General features: G+C 42.0%; 2 protein-coding genes and 1 pseudogene across 2 annotated transcripts; 2 read left to right on the top strand and 1 right to left on the bottom strand.

Moving 5' to 3' along the window:
* Positions 1–5,532: 5,532 nt before the first annotated feature.
* LOC131695910 (uncharacterized) lies at positions 5,533–22,306 on the top strand. Its single transcript, XM_058984443.1, has 3 exons — positions 5,533–5,946; positions 12,546–12,790; positions 21,856–22,306. The coding sequence occupies exons 1-3, from the start codon at positions 5,542–5,544 to the stop codon at positions 22,304–22,306; spliced, it is 1,101 nt and encodes a 366-aa protein (XP_058840426.1). The 5' UTR covers positions 5,533–5,541.
* LOC131695883 (histone H2B-like) lies at positions 12,396–12,794 on the top strand. Its single transcript, XM_058984417.1, has one exon. It carries the CDS (start codon positions 12,396–12,398, stop codon positions 12,792–12,794), a length of 399 nt encoding a protein of 132 aa, XP_058840400.1.
* On the bottom strand, positions 16,449–19,875 carry LOC131695881 (histone H4-like; annotated as a pseudogene).
* Positions 22,307–22,453: the final 147 nt, after the last annotated feature.

The following is a 22,453-nucleotide window of genomic DNA, read 5'->3' as shown; positions in this document are numbered from 1 at the left end:
CTTCTTGGTTGTTGTAGGTAATAACTTAGTAGGCTAGCGCAGCACACCTGCAGCAGCGAGATTCCAATACCGAATGTTGCAATTCGGCCCATTGAGTAGCGCTTTTATACTGATGCACACACATTCTCAGTCGCCGCCGCATAGGAAGATTACCATGGCTGCTATCTATATGCTTACTCGTGATGTGTTGGTTTGAAGGGGAAATAGCGCGAACACGAAGTTCACTGTTGCCACTGTTTTAGTAGCTTGGGATTGCCGAAATCTGCTTTATCCGGACTAATGCTGACATGGTAGCATTTTCCCTGGAAAACGATTGCCCGGAAATTGATTCTCCTGAAAAAGAAAGAAAGAAAAAGTAAATCGAAAAACAAACGGGTTTTTTTTTTTAACTTATAAAGATTTTCTATACATCCGTCTACATGGTACGTTATATTGGCTTCTATGGTACTTAAATATCGATATCTGATACTGATCTATGATGGAACAAATTGTTACTGATGAACAAACTATTTCTGTTTGATATTCTTCTACTGTTGGAATTTTATTGATTTCTAGGCGATTTTTTTTGCTCATACATAGTTTTTCTTTTTAGGAATATTTTTTTGCAAATCTAATGAAAAGCTGAAAAAATCAAGTCTGGCAACACTGGCTCCGGAATGGAAATGGTGGGGGAAGTATAGTAGCCGAATCGAACCGTATACAGAACGAAAAGGCACATGGCACGTACACGAGCGAGACAGGCGATAGTAGTGTTTATTCGCGACTATAAAAAAAGATGGGTGGGTAATGTCTAGGACATAACCGGAGTGTCGTGACTACTCGTTTGACTTGTAATTCAAATCGAATGATACTCAATGAAATATGTGGGATTGTTTCAAGTTATTCTTTATAATAATTATGGTGGTTTTGAAAAGAACCTTTATTGTTGGCGTCTGCGTTGATAGGGGATGCGCTGGATTCTAAGCTGGTTGAGACATTCATTCATGAAATGAACAATTTTCTTCCTTTGAAATATCAATGTTAAAATCTCTCGAAACAACCATCGGAATCTTTTTCGTACAAAAATGAACACACTTAGCAAAAACCTAGGAGCGGGTAATGTCCGGGACATAACCGCGATGATCATATTCTTAAAATTCTGCTTGTATCTCTTTCAAATGGCTAAATTTTACGCATTAAGTTCGATTCACCGGGCTCAGCGAAATTTTCCTGGGGATCCCGTTCGTTAGTATATTCAGCAAAACAATTTTATTAACGAGTTCTCCGCATTGAATACAGGTCAATAATTTCATATAATGATTTCAACAAGCAGACAATGTGCATGTATGACAGGTGGGAGTGTTCTGAAGTGTTTTTAGTGGAGGTAACAACATAAAATCATGTATTGGACATTTTACAATGATTCTCCTTAACCCTGCAAAACCACGGGGTTGGCAGCAGAGGGTTAAGTTGTTTGGAAGAGATGACAGTTAATATATGATAACTAAAAATATAAAATTGTTCTATAAATTGCAAAGTTATTGCCGCGTTGACCTGAAAATTTGTCATTTCATTCATAAAGGAACAATCATTGAAATTATGTCAATTTATGCTTTGCAAGATTTGAAATAACTTCGAAGTGTGGTCACGACACCCCTGTTATGTCATATACATCACCAACCCATCTTTTCATCATTCGTTTTGGTGTAGCTTTCGCTTAGTGTCAGAGTTGCGACATTCACTGATTTTCTTGGAAGGATTTGCAAAAACCTTCGAGTTTGTAGATTAGAAAAACATTTTCTCATGATTCACTGGTAAAAGTACAGAATTACCAAGCGCAAACTTAATACTAGTTAATAAAAGAAACTTTCTAATTAAATTCTTTTTCCATTTTACATTCGTCCTAATAAGGACGGTTTGTAGATAGCTATGTTGATACAAGACGGGAATCTTTTAAAACAATTAAAACCTTACCGACGATTGTTTTTACTGCGTACATACATCTTTCCCCTTTCGCAGCTCACTCCGAATGAGTACGCCTCGCATCAAGGTGTTCCTATTTATAGACTTTACAATGCAGATGGAAGGCCGTCCTTTTGTTCGATAAATGAAAATATTTTCATCATTCGTTTTGGTGTAGCTTTCGCTTAGTAGTAGAGTTGCCACATTCTATGATTTTCTTGGAAGGATTTGCAAAAACCTTCGAGTTTGTAGATTAGAAAAACATTTTCTCATGATTCACTGGTAAAAGTACAGAATTACCAAGCGCAAACTTAATACTAGTTAATAAAAGAAACTTTCTAATTAAATTCTTTTTCCATTTTGCCTTCGTCCTGATAAGGACGGTTTGTCTATGTTGATACAAGACGGGAATCTTTTAAAACAATTCAAACCTTGCCGACGATTGTTTTTACTGCGTACATACATCTTTCCCCTTTCGCAGCTCACACCGAATGAGCACAGTTTTCATCATGGTGTTCCTATTTATAGACTTTACAATGCAGATGGAAGGCCGTCCTTTTGTTCGATTAATGAAAATATTTTCATCATTCGTTTTGGTGTAGCTTTCGCTTAGTAGCAGAGTTGCCACATTCACTGATTTTCTTGGAAGGATTTGCAAAAACCTTCGAGTTTGTAGATTAGAAAAACATTTTCTCATGATTCACTGGTAAAAGTACAGAATTACCAAGCGCAAACTTAATACTAGTTAATAAAAGAAACTTTCTAATTAAATTCTATGTTTGTCTATGTTGATACAAGACGGGAATCTTTTAAAACAATTCAAACCTTGCCGACGATTGTTTTTACTGCGTACATACATCTTTCCCCTTTCGCAGCTCACACCGAATGAGCACAGTTTTCATCATGGTGTTCCTATTTATAGACTTTACAATGCAGATGGAAGGCCGTCCTTTTGTTCGATAAATGAAAATATTTTCATCATTCGTTTTGGTGTAGCTTTCGCTTAGTGGCAGAGTTGCCACATTCACTGATTTTCTTGGAAGGATTTGCAAAAACCTTCGGGTTTGTAGATTAGAAAAACATTTTCTTACGATTCACAGGTAAAAGTACAGAATTACCAAGTGCAAACTTAATACTAGTTAATAAAAGAAACTTTCTAATTAAATTCTTTTTCCATTTTGCCTTCGTCCTGATAAGGACGGTTTGTCTATGTTGATACAAGACGGGAATCTTTTAAAACAATTCAAACCTTGCCGAAGATTGTTTTTACTGCGTACATACATCTTTCCCCTTTCGCAGCTCACACCGAATGAGCACAGTTTTCATCATGGTGTTCCTATTTATAGACTTTACAATGCAGATGGAAGGCCGTCCTTTTGTTCGATAAATGAAAATATTTTCATCATTCGTTTTGGTGTAGCTTTCGCTTAGTAGCAGAGTTGCCACATTCACTGATTTTCTTGGAAGGATTTGCAAAAACCTTCGAGTTTGTAGATTAGAAAAACATTTTCTCATGATTCACTGGTAAAAGTACAGAATTACCAAGCGCAAACTTAATACTAGTTAATAAAAGAAACTTTCTAATTAAATTCTTTTTCCATTTTGCCTTCGTCCTGATAAGGACGGTTTGTCTATGTTGATACAAGACGGGAATCTTTTAAAACAATTCAAACCTTGCCGACGATTGTTTTTACTGCGTACATACATCTTTCCCCTTTCGCAGCTCACACCGAATGAGCACAGTTTTCATCATGGTGTTCCTATTTATAGACTTTACAATGCAGATGGAAGGCCGTCCTTTTGTTCGATAAATGAAAATATTTTCATCATTCGTTTTGGTGTAGCTTTCGCTTAGTGGCAGAGTTGCCACATTCACTGATTTTCTTGGAAGGATTTGCAAAAACCTTCGGGTTTGTAGATTAGAAAAACATTTTCTTACGATTCACAGGTAAAAGTACAGAATTACCAAGTGCAAACTTAATACTAGTTAATAAAAGAAACTTTCTAATTAAATTCTTTTTCCATTTTGCCTTCGTCCTGATAAGGACGGTTTGTCTATGTTGATACAAGACGGGAATCTTTTAAAACAATTCAAACCTTGCCGAAGATTGTTTTTACTGCGTACATACATCTTTCCCCTTTCGCAGCTCACACCGAATGAGCACAGTTTTCATCATGGTGTTCCTATTTATAGACTTTACAATGCAGATGGAAGGCCGTCCTTTTGTTCGATAAATAAAAATATTTTCATCATTCGTTTTGGTGTAGCTTTCGCTTAGTAGCAGAGTTGTCACATTCACTGATTTTCTTGGAAGGATTTGCAAAAACCTTCGAGTTTGTAGATTAGAAAAACATTTTCTCATGATTCACTGGTAAAAGTACAGAATTACCAAGCGCAAACTTAATACTAGTTAATAAAAGAAACTTTCTAATTAAATTCTTTTTCCATTTTGCCTTCGTCCTGATAAGGACGGTTTGTCTATGTTGATACAAGACGGGAATCTTTTAAAACAATTCAAACCTTGCCGAAGATTGTTTTTACTGCGTACATCCATACAATCTTTCCCCTTTCGTAGCTCACACCGAATGAGTACGCTTTGCAGCCTTCGATGTTTTGGTAGCATTTTTAGTGGCAGTTACTACCGCCTTTTCAGTGACTGCGTTTCTTAGCCTTTGGCTTTTTGGCCTTCTCACCGCCACCACCGTTTTTCCTCTCTCCGGTGGTAGCCAATTTGATTGGTCGTCCGATGCAGCTTCTCACGACCACGCACGTCTGTTATGCACTGCGTCTTACACACGTCTGGCTTTGAGAAAAGCTGCGACACCCCTATTTATAGGTTTTATCATTAATGTTGATTCTCATTTAAAGTAGTTTTTGAACTATTTAAACAAATTTTATATAGCAAACAACGTATCGGTAGCAAGCGTTGAACGTTTTCCTTCCGATTTATGAAACAAGATTGGCAATCCGTTTAGTAGAAGAAAAGTTATTAAGGTTCAAATTGTACGTAACGCTTTCGCTAATATTCACTACTATCGCTTTCTCGCTCGTTCTCGTGGCGTGCATGAGCCTTTCCTTTCCGCCCGGGTTCTAATGACATAACCGAAACTAATATGCCGGCTTTCCCCCACCAACTGCTCTCGTCAAGCAACCCAATACGAATAATCAAAGGAACAAACATGTAGTGAACCTATATATAAACTTTTCATTATTTTATTGTTTATTTGCTGCACCATTTTGACGGCTCTGTGCGGGATGGGCTGAAAATTTTCACTTTTCCGAGTCGATTTCGAAAGATTTTTCAAAACACTATTTTTCCGTTGATAATGAATGTCCTACATATTCCAAAATTTAATACAACATTGGTACAAATATTTTCGACAAAATGCCGAAGAAATTGATTAAATCCATTCAGTACAACAAAAGATATAAGCGTTCAAAATCTTACATCATTTTTCTGCCGAAATTTTGAAAAGGGGCCCCTATATTGAAAGGTAAGTCGTTAGTCACGACAAAAAATCGGTCGGTCTGTTTTGGTCATCATTCGTCGTTTGAACAGCATCACAGTGGTATCAGTAGTAGAGCAGAATTTTCGCGCCATGGCCCGTACGAAACAGACCGCCCGCAAGTCCACCGGAGGGAAAGCTCCCCGCAAACAGTTGGCAACGAAGGCTGCCCGTAAAAGTGCCCCAGCTACGGGTGGCGTTAAGAAGCCCCATCGCTACAGACCAGGAACTGTCGCGCTGCGAGAAATTCGTCGCTATCAGAAGTCGACAGAGCTACTAATCCGCAAGCTGCCCTTCCAGCGTCTGGTTCGTGAGATCGCGCAGGACTTCAAAACCGATCTGCGCTTCCAGAGCTCAGCCGTCATGGCCCTTCAAGAAGCCAGCGAGGCTTACCTGGTTGGTTTGTTCGAGGATACCAATCTGTGCGCTATCCATGCCAAGCGAGTGACCATCATGCCGAAAGACATCCAACTGGCTCGCCGGATCCGTGGGGAGCGGGCCTAAATTTGGTGTGTGCCCATCACCCCCCAGAACGAAACAGCAACAAACGGTCCTTTTCAGGACCACAACCAATCATATTTTACTAAGAATTATTAGCAGAAATTTTCCGTTTCCCTCCAAAAATGCTCAGGCGGGTGGCTGTGTGTGTTTGTTAGACAGCACGCCGATGGGGGATTTTTTGCCAGCAGCACCACCTCGTACCGATCGACAGTAGTAGCGTGTGAAAAACAAGACCCATTGAGGGAAATCTTGCGCGGCCGATTTGTGATTTAGCACCAAATCGATGAGTGAACTTTTGAGAGATTGGGTGAAATCGTCAATGCCATGATATGAGGGAAACTATTATTAAGCGTCTGACGAGCATTGCAAAAAAAAAAAACTTGTGCAATGCTCACAGAAATGTACGTTGATGATTATCGGAGTGAAAATCAAATTAACTCTTTTTATCAGAAGAAAATAGTCGCCCTGAAAAGGGCGGTTTTTACGGCTAGAAAGGAGCGGGATTTAAGTTGCTGCGGAGGCCCTCTTTTCAGTCTTCTTCGGCAGCAGTGCGGCCTGTATGTTAGGCAACACGCCACCCTGAGCAATGGTCACACCGGAGAGCAGTTTGTTCAGCTCTTCGTCATTTCGAATGGCCAGCTGCAGATGACGGGGGATGATTCTGGTCTTTTTGTTATCGCGAGCAGCGTTTCCTGCCAGCTCCAGTACTTCGGCGGCAAGATATTGTTGATAATACCGTAAGAAAACACGAAGTATTTCTGTAGGTAGGTTTGAGATAACTTTATTTGATTCTTGTTCGTCAAGTTATATAATGCTAACATAGTTCGATATCGATTGATATTTCATGCACTGTTTATCACAGTCCCTTATTGACTGCCATACCCTGTCATACCCTCTGCCTATAGTAAACAACACATCCATGCGCGGCGTCCATATGCAAAAGCTCAAGTTACCCACTTGAAGCTTTTGTCACATGACGTTCTGTCAGATGACATCTCAGAGCTTTTTATAGCACGTTCCGTATGACAGTTCTTACTGTCAACTGCCGTCCCGTGAATGGCAAATTGTTTATATACAAAGAATATTTCGTACGTATATCACTGCGAAATATTCTTTTTCAACACTTCCCCACAATTTGCACATTCAATACACCGAATAACTTTCTGTGTATATTTTTAGGTAACCCCTTAGTGAAGGCATCTGCAGGTTGATCGACGCTTGGGATGAACTGTAGTTTTACTCTACCATTTTTGATGAGATCCCGGATGAAAAGGTATTTGATATCCAAGTGTTTCATCCGTTGATGTGATCTTGGCTCCTGTGCTATGTTGATACATGGGATGCTATCTTCCATTATGATGAATGGTGTTATGTTTACATCCAATTCATTGAGAAGTTGTGTTAACCACACTCCTTCTTTCGTAGCAGCGCAAAGTGCTATCAGTTCTGCTTCACTTGTTGATAAGCTTACAGTCGGTTGTCGTTTCGTTGACCACGAAATAAGATTACCGTATAGTAGAAATGCGTATCCTGAAACTGATTTCCTATCATCAGGATCATTTGCAAAATCTGCATCGGCAAATCCTACTAAAGCTGGATATTCGGTATTTGATGAATAAATTATTTTTGTATTGCTCGTTCCCCTCAAATATCGCAATATTCGTTTTAATCCTGACCAGTGCCAATCGGTGGCGCAGTTAGCATATTTGCTTAGGGTGTTTACCGCAGAGCAAATATCAGGTCTAGAAGTTAGTGAAAGATATTGTAAGCATCCCAGCAGTTCTCTGTATGGCTCTTCAGTGATTTTTGCCTCAGATTTTGACCATTTCGTGTTGATATCCAATGGTGTCCCCACTGGTTTACAATCAGCCATCCCAAATCTACTAAGAAGTTTCTCCACGTATATTGTTTGAGAAATTTCAATAGTCTGGCTTTCCAAATCACGATTTATCTCCATTCCCAGGAAGTGCTTAATCTCTAACATGTCTTTCATTTGGAATAACCTTCCAAGTTTCTTTTTAATCCACGTAATTGCTTCGATGTTTTTGGCAAGTAGTAAAATGTCGTCTACATATAGTATTACTATAATGCCTCTAGATTTTGACTTATAGATGCAGTTGTCATTTTTGAGAGGGACAAAACCTAATGTTTTCATTGCATCATCAAAATGTTTATTCCAAGATCTGCTTGCCTGTTTCAATCCATACAAACATTTGTGTAGACGAACAGTTTGTCTTTGCCCATTTACGTTTGGTGGAAGTTTCGTGTATATTTCTTCTTCTAACTTCCCATGTAGAAATGCAGTTTTGACATCCATTTGATGTACTAACAATTTATGCTCGTTAGCAAGGGCTAGTGCTAACCGAACACTCTCTAGTTTGGCGACTGGTGCAAATGTTTCACAGTAATCGAATCCAGGACGCTGTGAACACCCTTTTGCCACTAATCGTGCTTTATATCTTCCATCTTCTTTCATTGAGAAAACCCATTTTGAGTTAATTGGTTTAACTCCTTTTGGCAAACAGTTAACCACTGTCCAAGTACCATTTTGATGTAATGCATCAAACTCTTCTTGAATAGCATGCTTCCATTCTTGCCAATCAGAAACTTTCTTCAATTCCTCAATAGTTTGCGGAATCTCTTCGTTGAAAATCATTGCTGTTTTTGCTGTATAATCGGAATACCAACCCGGTATCTTTCTCTCCCTCTTGCTTCGACGCAATGATTGACCATCATCGACGTCCTCTCTTTCGTCTGTTGGATTTTCATTTGTACTTTCATAGTCAGTTTCGCCAACTGATTCTTCAAGTGAATCTAGATTATCTTGCTCTGTTTCGATGAGTGTGCATTCTTCATGCTGTTCTTCATCAGAAGGAAGGATAGCATCATCCTCGTCTTCGTTCTGTTCTCCTTGGTTTAAGCGTGTACATCTAATTAAATCTTGACCAGATGATTCTACGAAATCCATGTTTGTGTGGTCAATATCTTGATTGGCTCTGGTAGATTCATTGAATACTACATTTCTGCCAATTTCTATTGAACGCGTATCCTTGTTCCATAATCTAAAACCATTATTTGCGTACCCCACAAATATCAAAGGTTTTGTTTTGAAATCTAATTTCTGACGCCTCTCTTTAGGTATTTGTTTAAATGCTTTACACCCAAAAACTCTTAAATGATTCAAGTTTGGTCGCTTTTTGAACCATTTTTCATACGGAGTTTTGTCCTCTTCTATCCCACTTGTTGGAGATCTATTGATTAGATATGTTGCTGCATATAATGCTTCTCCCCACATATCTTTCGCTAATCCACTTTCGTAAAGCAAAGTTCTGACCTTTTCCATTAAAGATCTGTTCATACGTTCACTTACACCATTTTGCTGCGGTGTGTATGGAACAGTGAACGTCATTCTAACACCATTTCTTTTGCAATGAGCTTGAAATTCGTTACTTGTATATTCCCCTCCATTATCACACCTTAGCATTGAAATACGTCTTTCGAAGAATGCTGTCGCCATTGCTTCGAATTCTTTAAATTTCTCGAAAACCTCCGATTTCTGTTTCATGAGGTAAACCACGAGAAAGTGCGTATAATCATCTATAAAGGTTACAAAGTAACGATAGCCATCATAGGTTTCCTGCTCCATGCTTCCACAAACATCCGAATGTATGAGTTCCAGTGGTCGTTTTGATCTTGGCAGCTGCAAGTGTTTAAATTTGGATGCAGCCTGCTTCCCCGCCATACAACCATCACATACATTTGTTTCACTAATATTTCCAGAAGTTAGATTGATACCCTCAACCATTCCCTTCTTAATTAGTTTCTCCAAACTCGTATCACTGATATGGCCAAGTCTTTTATGCCATGTTTCCAAACTCACCTTCTTTCCGAACAATGCTAAGTTTGTTCCATCTTCCGCCGACTTTTCTTCCCGAAATAGATCAAGGTGGAATAAACCATCAACGAAGATTCCTGAAGCAATTACTTCATCTTCAAATTCAAAGATAACCTCTTCATCCGTAAAAGTAACCCTTTTACCATTTTTGCTAACCCTTCTAACCGAAAGGAGATTTTCTTCAAGACCCGGAGTAAAAAGAACGTTGTACAATTTCAATTCTTTTATTGTATTGTTACCCACAACACTCTTTAATCGCATTTTTCCAACTTTTGTTGCCCGTAAATTCTGGCCCGCTTTCGCCGTCGAAATGGTGATTGGCTTCTCTAATTCTTGGACATCTTCCAGCAGCTTCTCGTCATTAACCATATGGTCGCTTGCTCCTGAGTCAATTACGAATCTGACTCTCCTACCACGATCCGCTTTGGTCATCATTGCAAAGCTCTTTTTAGGCTCCATCTTTTGCTGCTTCTTGAACTTATCTTTCTCCTTCGCGTTAAACTTTTTCATTAGTGGGCATTTATTTTTAAAATGCCCAGTTTCGTTGCAACCGAAGCATCGGGTTACCTCTCTCCTTGGCTTGTACTTTGAAGACAGCGCAACGTTTTTCGTTTCTGTCTGCTTCTCTTCCCCAGCTTCAGCATCAATAAACATTCGTTTGATCTCCATGATCGGCTTGGCACACAGTTCTTCATTCGTCAGTACCATCAGAGCGCCTTTGACGTGTCGGTACTTGTCTGGCATGGAGATCAGTAGAGCATGAACTTTTTCCGATGCTGTCATTTTTGAACCCATACGATCTAGCTCGCGAATAATCAGATCGTACTCATCAAAAATCATGGACAATTTGTCGTGATGTCTTTGTTTGATGGTATACAACCGGTCCCGCATATTAACCATAGCGGCTGTACCGCCCTTTTGGTACGTTCTGACCAGAGTATCCATGGCTTCTTTCGCATAGTTGAGCCCAATGAGTTTATTCAAAACATCATTGTTGACCATCATGACAATCTCGTCCAATGCTTCGACGTCGTCATCAAGCCGTTTTCTGAGCTTAGCCTTCCTGGCTGTTTCTAGCTCTTCCGAGGCACCTACTACTGGTTCGTAGAAGTCCTCTTCTTCGGGCGTTCGTAGCAACGTGTGCTGGAGTTTCATCTTTATAAGATGATGTTCCATTCGCCATTTCCAGGCTGGGAACCGCAACTCCGAACCGTCGAATATCGATTCGCGGTTGACGCTACCGAAGTATGCCGTCGTCGGCACGGTGCGCTCGAGAGTTCCCCTCTCGTAGCCACCACCTCTTCTGTCCTCGAGAGTAACCCTCTCGGCAGATCCTCCAGCTTGCTGCTGGGTTGCCATCCTCTCGGCAGATCCTCCAGCTTGCTGCTGGGTCGCCATCCTCTGCTTGCTCCCGAAACGCTGGTGCTCGCTGGATGCCGTTTCTTCCCGAAACGCTGGTCCTCGCCGGATGTCGCTTCTGTCCGAAACGATGGTTCTCGCTGGCCGTTTCTACCCGAAACGCTGGTCCTCGCCGGATGCCGTTTCTGCCCGAAACGCTGGTCGTCGCTGGATGCCGCTGCTACCGGAACGATGGTTCTCGCCGGCCGTTTCTACCCGAAACATGTATCTTCCAAAACAACTATTTTACAATAGTCCAGGTGGCTAGTTCCAGTTAACTACTGGGCCCATAACCTGTTGATAATACCGTAAGAAAACACGAAGTATTTCTGTAGGTAGGTTTGAGATAACTTTATTTGATTCTTGTTCGTCAAGTTATATAATGCTAACATAGTTCGATATCGATTGATATTTCATGCACTGTTTATCACAGTCCCTTATTGACTGCCATACCCTGTCATACCCTCTGCCTATAGTAAACAACACATCCATGCGCGGCGTCCATATGCAAAAGCTCAAGTTACCCACTTGAAGCTTTTGTCACATGACGTTCTGTCAGATGACATCTCAGAGCTTTTTATAGCACGTTCCGTATGACAGTTCTTACTGTCAACTGCCGTCCCGTGAATGGCAAATTGTTTATATACAAAGAATATTTCGTACGTATATCACTGCGAAATATTCTTTTTCAACAGATATTCCATCACAGCTGCCAAGTAGACGGGTGCTCCGGCACCGACACGTTCAGCATAATTTCCCTTCCTCAGCAGACGGTGAATTCGGCCAACAGGGAACTGGAGACCGGCACGAACTGAGCGGGATTTTGGCTTTCCCTTCACTTTTCCTCCTTTACCGCGTGCAGACATTGTTGTAGGTTTATCGCTGTGCGCGTTCGTGTGTAGTCACGTAGACAATACGAGTAACACTGATGCCACTCGCGCACACAGCACCCCTTGTTATGCATTCGCTTCATTGCACATCGTTCGCCAAAGGGGCGGAGTAGCGAACGAACGAAACGCGCTAAACACAAAAAAGGACGAACCTTCGTCTCGCTACACGATCGTATATAAGCGATATGTAGTGATTTTTGCTACCAATCAGTCAGCGCAGTTCGCATCGAGAGCGTTAACAGCAGCACAACCACGTCGTTACTATGGCACCGAAAGCCAGCGGAAAGGCTGTGAAAAAATCCGGCGGCGGCGGTGGCAAGGCACAGAAGAACATCGCCACAAAAGCAGGAGGAGGAGAGAAGAAGAAGCGAAAGCAACGGCGCAAGGAAAGCTACGCTATCTACATCTACAAGGTGCTGAAGCAGGTCCATCCGGACACCGGTGTCTCGTCGAAGGCGATGAGCATCATGAATAGCTTCGTGAACGACATCTTCGAGCGTATTGCTAACGAAGCATCTCGTCTGGCCCATTACAACCGACGGTCGACGATCACCTCCCGCGAGGTACAGACCGCCGTTCGTTTGCTGTTACCGGGAGAGCTGGCGAAACATGCCGTATCGGAAGGTACCAAGGCCGTTACCAAGTATACCAGCTCGAAGTAAACGTGTCGCCCGCCCCGCCGCCGGATGTCACACACCACCACCCCATCGTCATCGGCCCTTTTCAGGGCCACCAAAACACGTTCTGGTAAAGAGTTGAATTGAAATGTGTACACATAGTTTATATAAACATTAGTTGTTGTTGTTTGTTTGTTTGTTTGTTTCATTAGAGCAAAAACGTCGTTGTCATTTTTGTTTCTCTGTCCATTTTTCAAATCATCACCAAATCAATTGCTGTAGTTTGTGGAAGTAGTCTTTCCCCTTACCGCTAGTTGATTGTTTTTGTTAAGACGGAAAACGGTCTTTTTTCTACCCCTTTATCGTCTATATTCTACTCAGTCAGTCTAAAACAGCCCCTGCGTATGAAAATTCTGCCGCAAAAAGAACACATTTCTGGATCATACTTGTTAATACAATGCACTTCCCAGCCTTCAAACTTCTGATCTGCGTTGAACGTTAATAATTAAATACCCAACACAATTCATAATCGCAAAGTTGAACAATACAATACGTTCGTCAATTTAGGCTAAAAAATCGGTAATTATCGTTCGTTCGTTTGTTTATTGTGCCAGCCAATTTTTCTCTGTTTTATTATAGCCAAAATAAGCGCGTTGTTTGCTAATCAGAGTAATATTATACTTGCTCTGTTTGTTTGTTTGTTTGTTAAGGCAACAGAAAACCACGGCCTACTATTAATTTACCTGTACGTACGTACGTTTATCTGAGCAAGAAACCGCGCCTATTTACTATAGTGATTTGTTTAATCAAACTAACGACGACTGATTTATCTTGCCAATCGGCAGCCAGTTGAATGCGGGTGTGTGCGCGCGCTGCTGCTCAAGCTAGAAAACTCATGGGGGGAACGGAGCATTAACGGAAAATAAGCATCAATCAATTCTTTACAATTTTGTTAGTCCTGAAAAGGACTGTTGTTTTGGGGGGACGCGCACGTTGTCGGGAATTTACTTCTTGCCGGCGGTGACCTTCTTCGGGGCGGTGGCGGCCTTCTTTGGCTTAGGTGCCCTCGGCTTGTTCGCTGCAGCCTTCGATGGTTTGGTGGCTTTCTGTTTAGTGGCAGCCGTTACCGCCTTTGCAGGGGCAGCAGCTTTCGCTTTCTTCGTAGCCGATTTCTTAGCGGCCGGGATCGCCGCCTTTGGCTTGCTGGTCTTCTCACCACCACCAGCCGGCGGATTTTTCTTCTCCCCGGATTTAGTAGCCGATTTCTTCGGTTTTTTCGCTGCACCCGATGGTGGTTTCTTATCGCCAGCCGGTTTCTTTGCTTCGACCGTCACCTTAAACGATCCGGAAGCACCGGTACCCTTGGTCTGGGTGATGTTTCCCTTCTCGACACCCGTTTTCAAAGCCTTCCGGATAAACGGAGCCAGCCTGGCGACGTCACACATGTAGTTGGCGGCGATGTACTTTTTGATCGCCTGCAGTGATGATCCGCTCCGTTCCTTCAGGGTCCGGATGGCAGCCAGAACCATCTCACTCACTGGTGGATGGGTTGAAGATTTTTTCGGTTTCTTGGCGTCACTCTTGCTAGCCTTGGCCGCCTGCTTCGGTGGCGCTTTGGCGGCTGGCGGAGAGGCGACGACGGCAGGGGCCGTAGCAGCAACGTCGATAGCAGTTTCAGCCATTGCGCGTTCGTTTGGTTTGGTTTTCTTCCACACACACAGTTGTAGACGACGAGTCGATGGATGCACGATGATGCAAGTCTGCGAATATGATAACCGGGGGTCCGGTGTCTGTTGTTTAGGATCGTATTCATCGGCTCTGTTTGGGAACGCGTAGATGACGGTTGGAAGTTACTATTCGATCGGTGCCGGTAAAATTTTACGGACTGTTGTTTTAAATCAACCAAAATCGAATTACTGCTTGTGAAAAGTACACTGGAAGTTTGCATTCAATTTACTGCACTGTCCGCACCGTCCAAACTAACACCCGCTGAACATTCTGTTTTAAGCGTATGGCCGAATATTATCAAATCATGTATCCGACTATGGCGGCACGTGCAAACTGAATTGTGGAAAATAGGTTAATTTGAACCTTCTAGCAATTGGAAAACCTTTTCGGTGCTATCCAATCGAAAGAAAACTTCTCTCTATATAAAATTATTTCATTTTTGTACATATTTGCTCGAGCGGAAGTGCTCGTAATTTGGCGACCTGCGGAAAACGTTTCGGTCGGCTGGTCCTTTGCTGAAAACTTTCGTTATTAAAATTACTAAAACAAAAAAAGTTAACGGGTGGCAACACAAATTTTGGATTTTTTTTCTCAACCTGTCAAAAAAAAAGACAAACGATTCGATTGAAATTAGAAGATACGTTCTCCATTGTTGGCCAAAAATTAGTGAACATTTCAAACCGATCCGTAATTGGATGCTGTTCGGCGAAGCTTCCGTTTGATGTCGGAACAGGCGCGTAGTACGGCGTCTACGTCAACTTTGCTAATGCATTTCGTGATCTTCTACCAATCAACTTGTTTGCAATTCGTGGCTCTCAAAACGAAATCCCGAAGAAATCTGCGATTGGGCGACACTGAAGCAAATTGTGAAGCGGGTTGTGCTTTTTAGGGTACAAATGGGATCGAGTGGGTATTCGGGAACGATTGTTTTTTTTTTTTTTTTGCTTTTTTTTGCGAGGGAAGTAACTTGCTTCGTGCAAAACAAAATATTTAGCCAAAATAATTTTTTTTATCAACCGGCAAGCGGCATTGAGATTGCACCGTCGAAAGGTGTTGTAAACAGTCGACGGCGCAACGTTTTCCCCTTTGAAATATTGTACCGTGCACTTTTCGCCGAGATTCTTGTGTTGCTCGTAGAACCGTACAACGCGCTCGCGAAATGCTTTCTTGTTTCGACGGCAGAGACAGACAGAGAGAAATACCTCGAAAAAAATCCAACATTTTAGTTGCGGATTTTGATTTTAGTGCTCTAATCATCAGTGTTATTTCGAATTGCTTTGGCTAACTCAAAATTCTATTATTTAGGATGTACTGATCAACTCGCTACATCGTTGTGTACATGGCTGTGAGCTGATAAACCGCACGCGTCGACCATCACACCCAGGCGCTTCAGCGCACGCATCGATGGGAACGCTTGTCCCCCGACACAGATCACAAGCTGGACTTTTTTACGGTTGCTCAATCTCTCTCTCTCTCTCTCTCTCTCTCTCTCTCTCTCTCTCTCTCTCTTCCTGTGTGTGTGTGTGTGTGTGTTGTAATTGCTTCCTGATTGATACAGTACTAACTCACCAGCCATCAACTTTACTTTTATCATTCAGACCAATTAAAGGTACGCAAATTCATAGGTAGACAGGTAGGTGAAAGCGTGGTAAGCTAAAACGTGCGCGCGCGAAAAAAAGAGTCGGTCGGCGGTTCGTTGCTATCGAGAAACGAGCCGTTTTGTCCCATGATACGCAAGCTCAGGAGAAAGAAAAAGGAAATGCATATATGAAAAAAGGGAAACCCAGCGACTGAGCGCGTTGTAGTGTTACGACGGTCTCTCGCATATCCATCAAAATCGCACATTAAACAGTACGCCCCTGCAACGTGGATGAAAATTATGAAGGATACATTTCAAACTAATTCTTTTTTCTAAACATTTGGTGGCCCTGAAAAGGGCCTTTTGTGTTGTCGTGAACGTCGTGGTAGGGCTTAACCACCAAAACCGTACAATGTGCGTCCCTGGCGTTTAAGCGCATAGACGACATCCATCGCAGTGACGGTCTTCCGTTTGGCATGTTCAGTGTACGTCACAGCGTCCCGGATAACGTTTTCCAGAAAAATCTTCAGCACACCACGGGTTTCCTCGTATATCAAACCGGAGATTCGCTTCACTCCTCCACGTCGAGCCAGACGACGAATGGCGGGTTTGGTGATGCCCTGGATATTGTCACGAAGCACCTTGCGGTGCCGCTTAGCGCCTCCCTTGCCGAGCCCTTTGCCTCCTTTGCCACGGCCAGTCATCTTCTTGGTTGTTGTAGGTAATAACTTAGTAGGCTAGCGCAGCACACCTGCAGCAGCGAGATTCCAATACCGAATGTTGCAATTCGGCCCATTGAGTAGCGCTTTTATACTGATGCACACACATTCTCAGTCGCCGCCGCATAGGAAGATTACCATGGCTGCTATCTATATGCTTACTCGTGATGTGTTGGTTTGAAGGGGAAATAGCGCGAACACGAAGTTCACTGTTGCCACTGTTTTAGTAGCTTGGGATTGCCGAAATCTGCTTTATCCGGACTAATGCTGACATGGTAGCATTTTCCCTGGAAAACGATTGCCCGGAAATTGATTCTCCTGAAAAAGAAAGAAAGAAAAAGTAAATCGAAAAACAAACGGGTTTTTTTTTTAACTTATAAAGATTTTCTATACATCCGTCTACATGGTACGTTATATTGGCTTCTATGGTACTTAAATATCGATATCTGATACTGATCTATGATGGAACAAATTGTTACTGATGAACAAACTATTTCTGTTTGATATTCTTCTACTGTTGGAATTTTATTGATTTCTAGGCGATTTTTTTTGCTCATACATAGTTTTTCTTTTTAGGAATATTTTTTTGCAAATCTAATGAAAAGCTGAAAAAATCAAGTCTGGCAACACTGGCTCCGGAATGGAAATGGTGGGGGAAGTATAGTAGCCGAATCGAACCGTATACAGAACGAAAAGGCACATGGCACGTACACGAGCGAGACAGGCGATAGTAGTGTTTATTCGCGACTATAAAAAGATAGGTGGGTAATGTCTGCGACATAACCGGAGAGATGTAGAATACATAAGGAACACGTTCTTCAAATATGTTGATACTCATTAGGATTTTCGGACAAAAGGTGATTTGGGCGAGGAATATTTCAAATTATTCTTTACAAAAATGATGGTGGTCCTGAAAAGGACCGGTTTTGTTGGCGTTGTTGGCCTTGGTGAGGGAGATGGCTAACGATGAAATTAATTGTTAGCATGAGGAAGTCGCGTAGTACTGGCCAATGGAAGAACAGATAATAATTGATTCCTGAAAATCAATTTTTCTTTATTCATGTAAATTATACATACTTACAAATCTAACAGAAGATTCCTGATCATATTTCTGAATCATTAGTGCGAACATTGTGTAATTTGGTTAAGTACAATGAAAGTTACAAACTTTCCAAACTCGACCTTCTGTTCCTTCAGAAATATTGAAATGGGGTGTCTATATTAAACCGTTAGTCGTGGTCACAATAAAAAAAGATGGGTGGGTAATGTCTGTCACATAACCGGAGCGTCGTGATTTCAATTCGAGACGTTAATTTAAATCTAATAATATTCAACAGAATCACGTTTGAATGGGAAATTTTCAAATAATTCTCTATGGTAATAATGGTGGTTCTGAAAAGAACCTTTGGTATCGGCGTTGGTGTTGATGGTGATGCGCTGGATCGTTGGATATTTTTGGCATGATAGTTACGTGCCTGGCGAACTGTTTTGTAGCCTCGAACAAAACGACAAGACTGGCTTCTTCGGGTACCATTACGGCTGAACTTTATAAGCTTAGCTCGACTTTGAAATCCTGCACAATCTCACGAATCAGACACTGGTAGGGCCATTTTGTTTGCTACTAGCACGGAGCTGCACAAAAAAATCATTTAATGCAGTTAGTTCACGGGGGCTGCCAAAAAGCTTGAATAGAAGCATGCGACTTCAACGTTTCTCTTAAACACATGCAACAACACATTCGTTTTGGTAATACTGATAATAACAGTAGAAAGGAATGGAAAAGCAGTGCACGAAACGAGCGAGAGGATAATATAAATTTTTGTTCCGTGTGCAAGCTACTTCTTTCCACCCAACGTATTATGTTGCTTGTTGAAAATATGCTACACACCTTAAAATGAATGTTTCAGTTTAACTCTCACTAGAACACAATTGATTGGTCCTGAAAAGAACCGTTGCTTTTATTGTAATTTACGCCCACTCCCACAAACCGACCAAGTAGGCATCACTGGCTTCATTACGGCTGAGTTTTGTAAGCGTAGCTCGACTTTGAAGTAATACACAACCTTACAAACCAGACGCTGGAATGTTAGCCAGCGGATTAGTTGCTCCGTTGCCCTTTAGTTGGGGCGAAATACTAGCATGGCGACAGTTCCTGATCGGTAGCTGGTTGCGATGGGCCACCAGCAGCTGGGGCACTTTTGCGGACCGTCATCATCGCCAACTGTTTTCCTCCGGTGGACTGGCTGCTTGCTAGTGCTTGAACGAATACGAATGATGAGAAAAACCGACCGACCAATATTCATATATGAAAACACGAGAAAGCACTACTATCGCTCTCCCGCTCGTTTTCGTGCCATTCCTGTGCCTTTCCTTTCCGTTCGGCTACCGATACTAGCATAACCAAAACGAATATTCTGTCTTTCCATCGCCTTCAATCTAGTGGCCAGTGCTAGCAAACTTGCATGTTCAGTTTTTCAATAACAACATTCCAACAATATTTTCAAAGAATGTTGCAGATTTGAAAAGAAGGAAGGAGAAGATTTTCACAAATTTAAATTCTTTTGTCTTATTTGTTAGCGCTGATAAAGGCTATTTAGTTTGCTACTAGCAAGGAGCTGCACAAACAAATCGATTTATGCAGTTAATCAACGGAGGCTGCCAAAAAGTTCGAATAAAAGCATGCGACTAGTGTACTTTGCATGTTCTATATTTTATCAATACTAGAGAGGATCAATAAAATAATTCAAATTGTTATAGCGACATGCATTTGTGGCAACACTGGCCATGAGATGGTGGGGGAACACGCACATTCGTTTTAGTTATGACGGTAGTAGCAGCAGAAAGGAATGGAAAAGCAGTGCACGAAAACGAGCGAGAGAGGATAATTTAAATTCTCTTTCTTTCTTTCCACACATCGTATTTCTTATATTGCTTTCTGAAAATTATTTGTTATACACTATAAAATGTAAATTTCAGTTTAACTCTTATTAGAACACAATTAATTGGTCCTGTAAAGAACCGTTTATTGTTTTATTGCGGGAGCATAATTCAGACGCACTCCCCGCGGACACGGTGAGCTAGAAAGCACTATTTTGCATTCTCGAACAAACCGACCAAGTAGGCATCGTTGGCTTCTCGGGGCATCATTACGACTGAGCTTTGTAAGCGTAGCTCGACTTTGCAGTCCTGCACAATCTCACGACCCAGACGCTGGAACGATAGCCTACTCTGTTGCCCTTTAGTTGGGGCGAAATTCTTGCAGGGCGACAGTTCCGATGAGTCACCAGTAGCTGGGGCATTTTTTCCGTCCGTCGCTATTGCCAACTGCTTTCCTTCGGTGGACTGGCTGCTTGCTAGTGCTTGAACGAATACGAATGATGAGAAAAACCGAACGACCAATATTCATATATGAACACACGAGAAAGCACTACTATCGCTCTCTCGCTCGTTTTCGTGCCATTCCTGCGCCTTTCCTTTCCGTTCGGCTACCAATACTAGCATAACCAAAACGAATATTCTGTCTTTCCATCGCCTTCAATCTAGTGGCCAGTGCTAGCAAACTTGCATGTTCAGTTTTTCAATAACATTCAAACAATATTTTCAAAGAATGTTGCAGATTTGAAAAGAAGGAAGGAAAAGATTTTCACAAATTTAAATTCTTTCGTGTTATTTGTTAGCGCTGATAAAGGCTATTTAGTTTGCTACTAGCAAGGAGCTGCACAAACAAATCGATTTATGCAGTTAATCAACGGAGGCTGCCAAAAAGTTCGAATAAAAGCATGCGACTAGTGTACTTTGCATGTTCTATATTTTATCAATACTAGAGAGGATCAATAAAATAATTCAAATTGTTATAGCGACATGCAATTTTGGCAACACTGGCCATGAGATGGTGAGGGAACACGCACATTCGTTTTAGTTATGATGGTAGTAGCAGCAGAAAGGAATGGAAAAGCAGTGCACGAAAACGAGCGAGAGAAGATAATTTAAATTCTCTTTCTTTCTTTCCACACATCGTATTTCTTATATTGCTTTCTGAAAATTATTTGTTATACACCATAAAATGTAAATTTCAGTTTAACTCTTATTAGAACACAATTAATTGGTCCTGTAAAGAACCGTTTATTGTTTTATTGCGGGAGCATAATTCAGACGCACTCCCCGCGGACACGGTGAGCTAGAAAGCACTATTTTGCATTCTCGAACAAACCGACCAAGTAGGCATCGTTGGCTTCTCGGGGCATCATTACGACTGAGCTTTGTAAGCGTAGCTCGACTTTGCAGTCCTGCACAATCTCACGACCCAGACGCTGGAACGATAGCCTACTCTGTTGCCCTTTAGTTGGGGCGAAATTCTTGCAGGGCGAAATTCTTGCAGGGCGACAGTTCCTGATCGGGTTGCGATGAGTCACCAGTAGCTGGGGCACTTTTTCCGCCGTCGTCATTGCCAACTGCTTTTCTTCGATGGACTGGCTGCCTGCTAGTGCTTGAACGAATACGAATGATGAGAAAAACCGACCGACAGATATTTATATAATCGCGCTAATATGCACTACTATCACTTTCTCGCTCGTTCTCGTGCCGTGCATGAGCCTTTCCTTTCCGTCCGGCTTCTAATGGCCTAACCAAAGGAATATGCCGTCTTTCCCCCACCAAGTGCTCTCGCCAAGCAACCCAATGCGAATAACCATACGAACAAACATGTAGTGGACCTATATATAAACTTTTCATTATTTTATTGTTCGGTTGGTCTACCATAACGACGGCTCTGTGCGGGATGGGCTGAAAATTTTCACTTTTCCGAGTCGTTTTCGAAAGATTTTTCAAAACACTTTTTTTTGTTATTAGTACATGTTATACATACTTCAAATTTTAATACACCATAGAGGAACATATTTGCAACAAATTGGCCTAAAAATCAAATCATTCTGTTAAGTATGATAAAAGTTATTAACGTTCAAAATCTGACGCGGCGCCGCAGCCGATATTTTGAAACGGGACCCCTATATTGAAACCTTAAATGTATTCTACATTAAAAAATCGGTCGGTCTGTTTTGGTCATCATTCGTCGTTTGAACAGCATCACAGTGGTATCAGTAGTAGAGCAGAATTTTCGCGCCATGGCCCGTACGAAACAGACCGCCCGCAAGTCCACCGGAGGGAAAGCTCCCCGCAAACAGTTGGCAACGAAGGCTGCCCGTAAAAGTGCCCCAGCTACGGGTGGCGTTAAGAAGCCCCATCGCTACAGACCAGGAACTGTCGCGCTGCGAGAAATTCGTCGCTATCAGAAGTCGACAGAGCTACTAATCCGCAAGCTGCCCTTCCAGCGTCTGGTTCGTGAGATCGCGCAGGACTTCAAAACCGATCTGCGCTTCCAGAGCTCAGCCGTCATGGCCCTTCAAGAAGCCAGCGAGGCTTACCTGGTTGGTTTGTTCGAGGATACCAATCTGTGCGCTATCCATGCCAAGCGAGTGACCATCATGCCGAAAGACATCCAACTGGCTCGCCGGATCCGTGGGGAGCGGGCCTAAATTTGGTGTGTGCCCATCACCCCCCAGAACGAAACAGCAACAAACGGTCCTTTTCAGGACCACAACCAATCATATTTTACTAAGAATTATTAGCAGAAATTTTCCGTTTCCCTCCAAAAATGCTCAGGCGGGTGGCTGTGTGTGTTT

Source organism: Topomyia yanbarensis, unplaced genomic scaffold, assembly GCF_030247195.1.
Source record: "Topomyia yanbarensis strain Yona2022 unplaced genomic scaffold, ASM3024719v1 HiC_scaffold_6, whole genome shotgun sequence".
NCBI classification, from domain to species: domain Eukaryota; kingdom Metazoa; phylum Arthropoda; class Insecta; order Diptera; family Culicidae; genus Topomyia; species Topomyia yanbarensis.
This window is presented reverse-complemented; position numbering and strand designations above follow the sequence as displayed.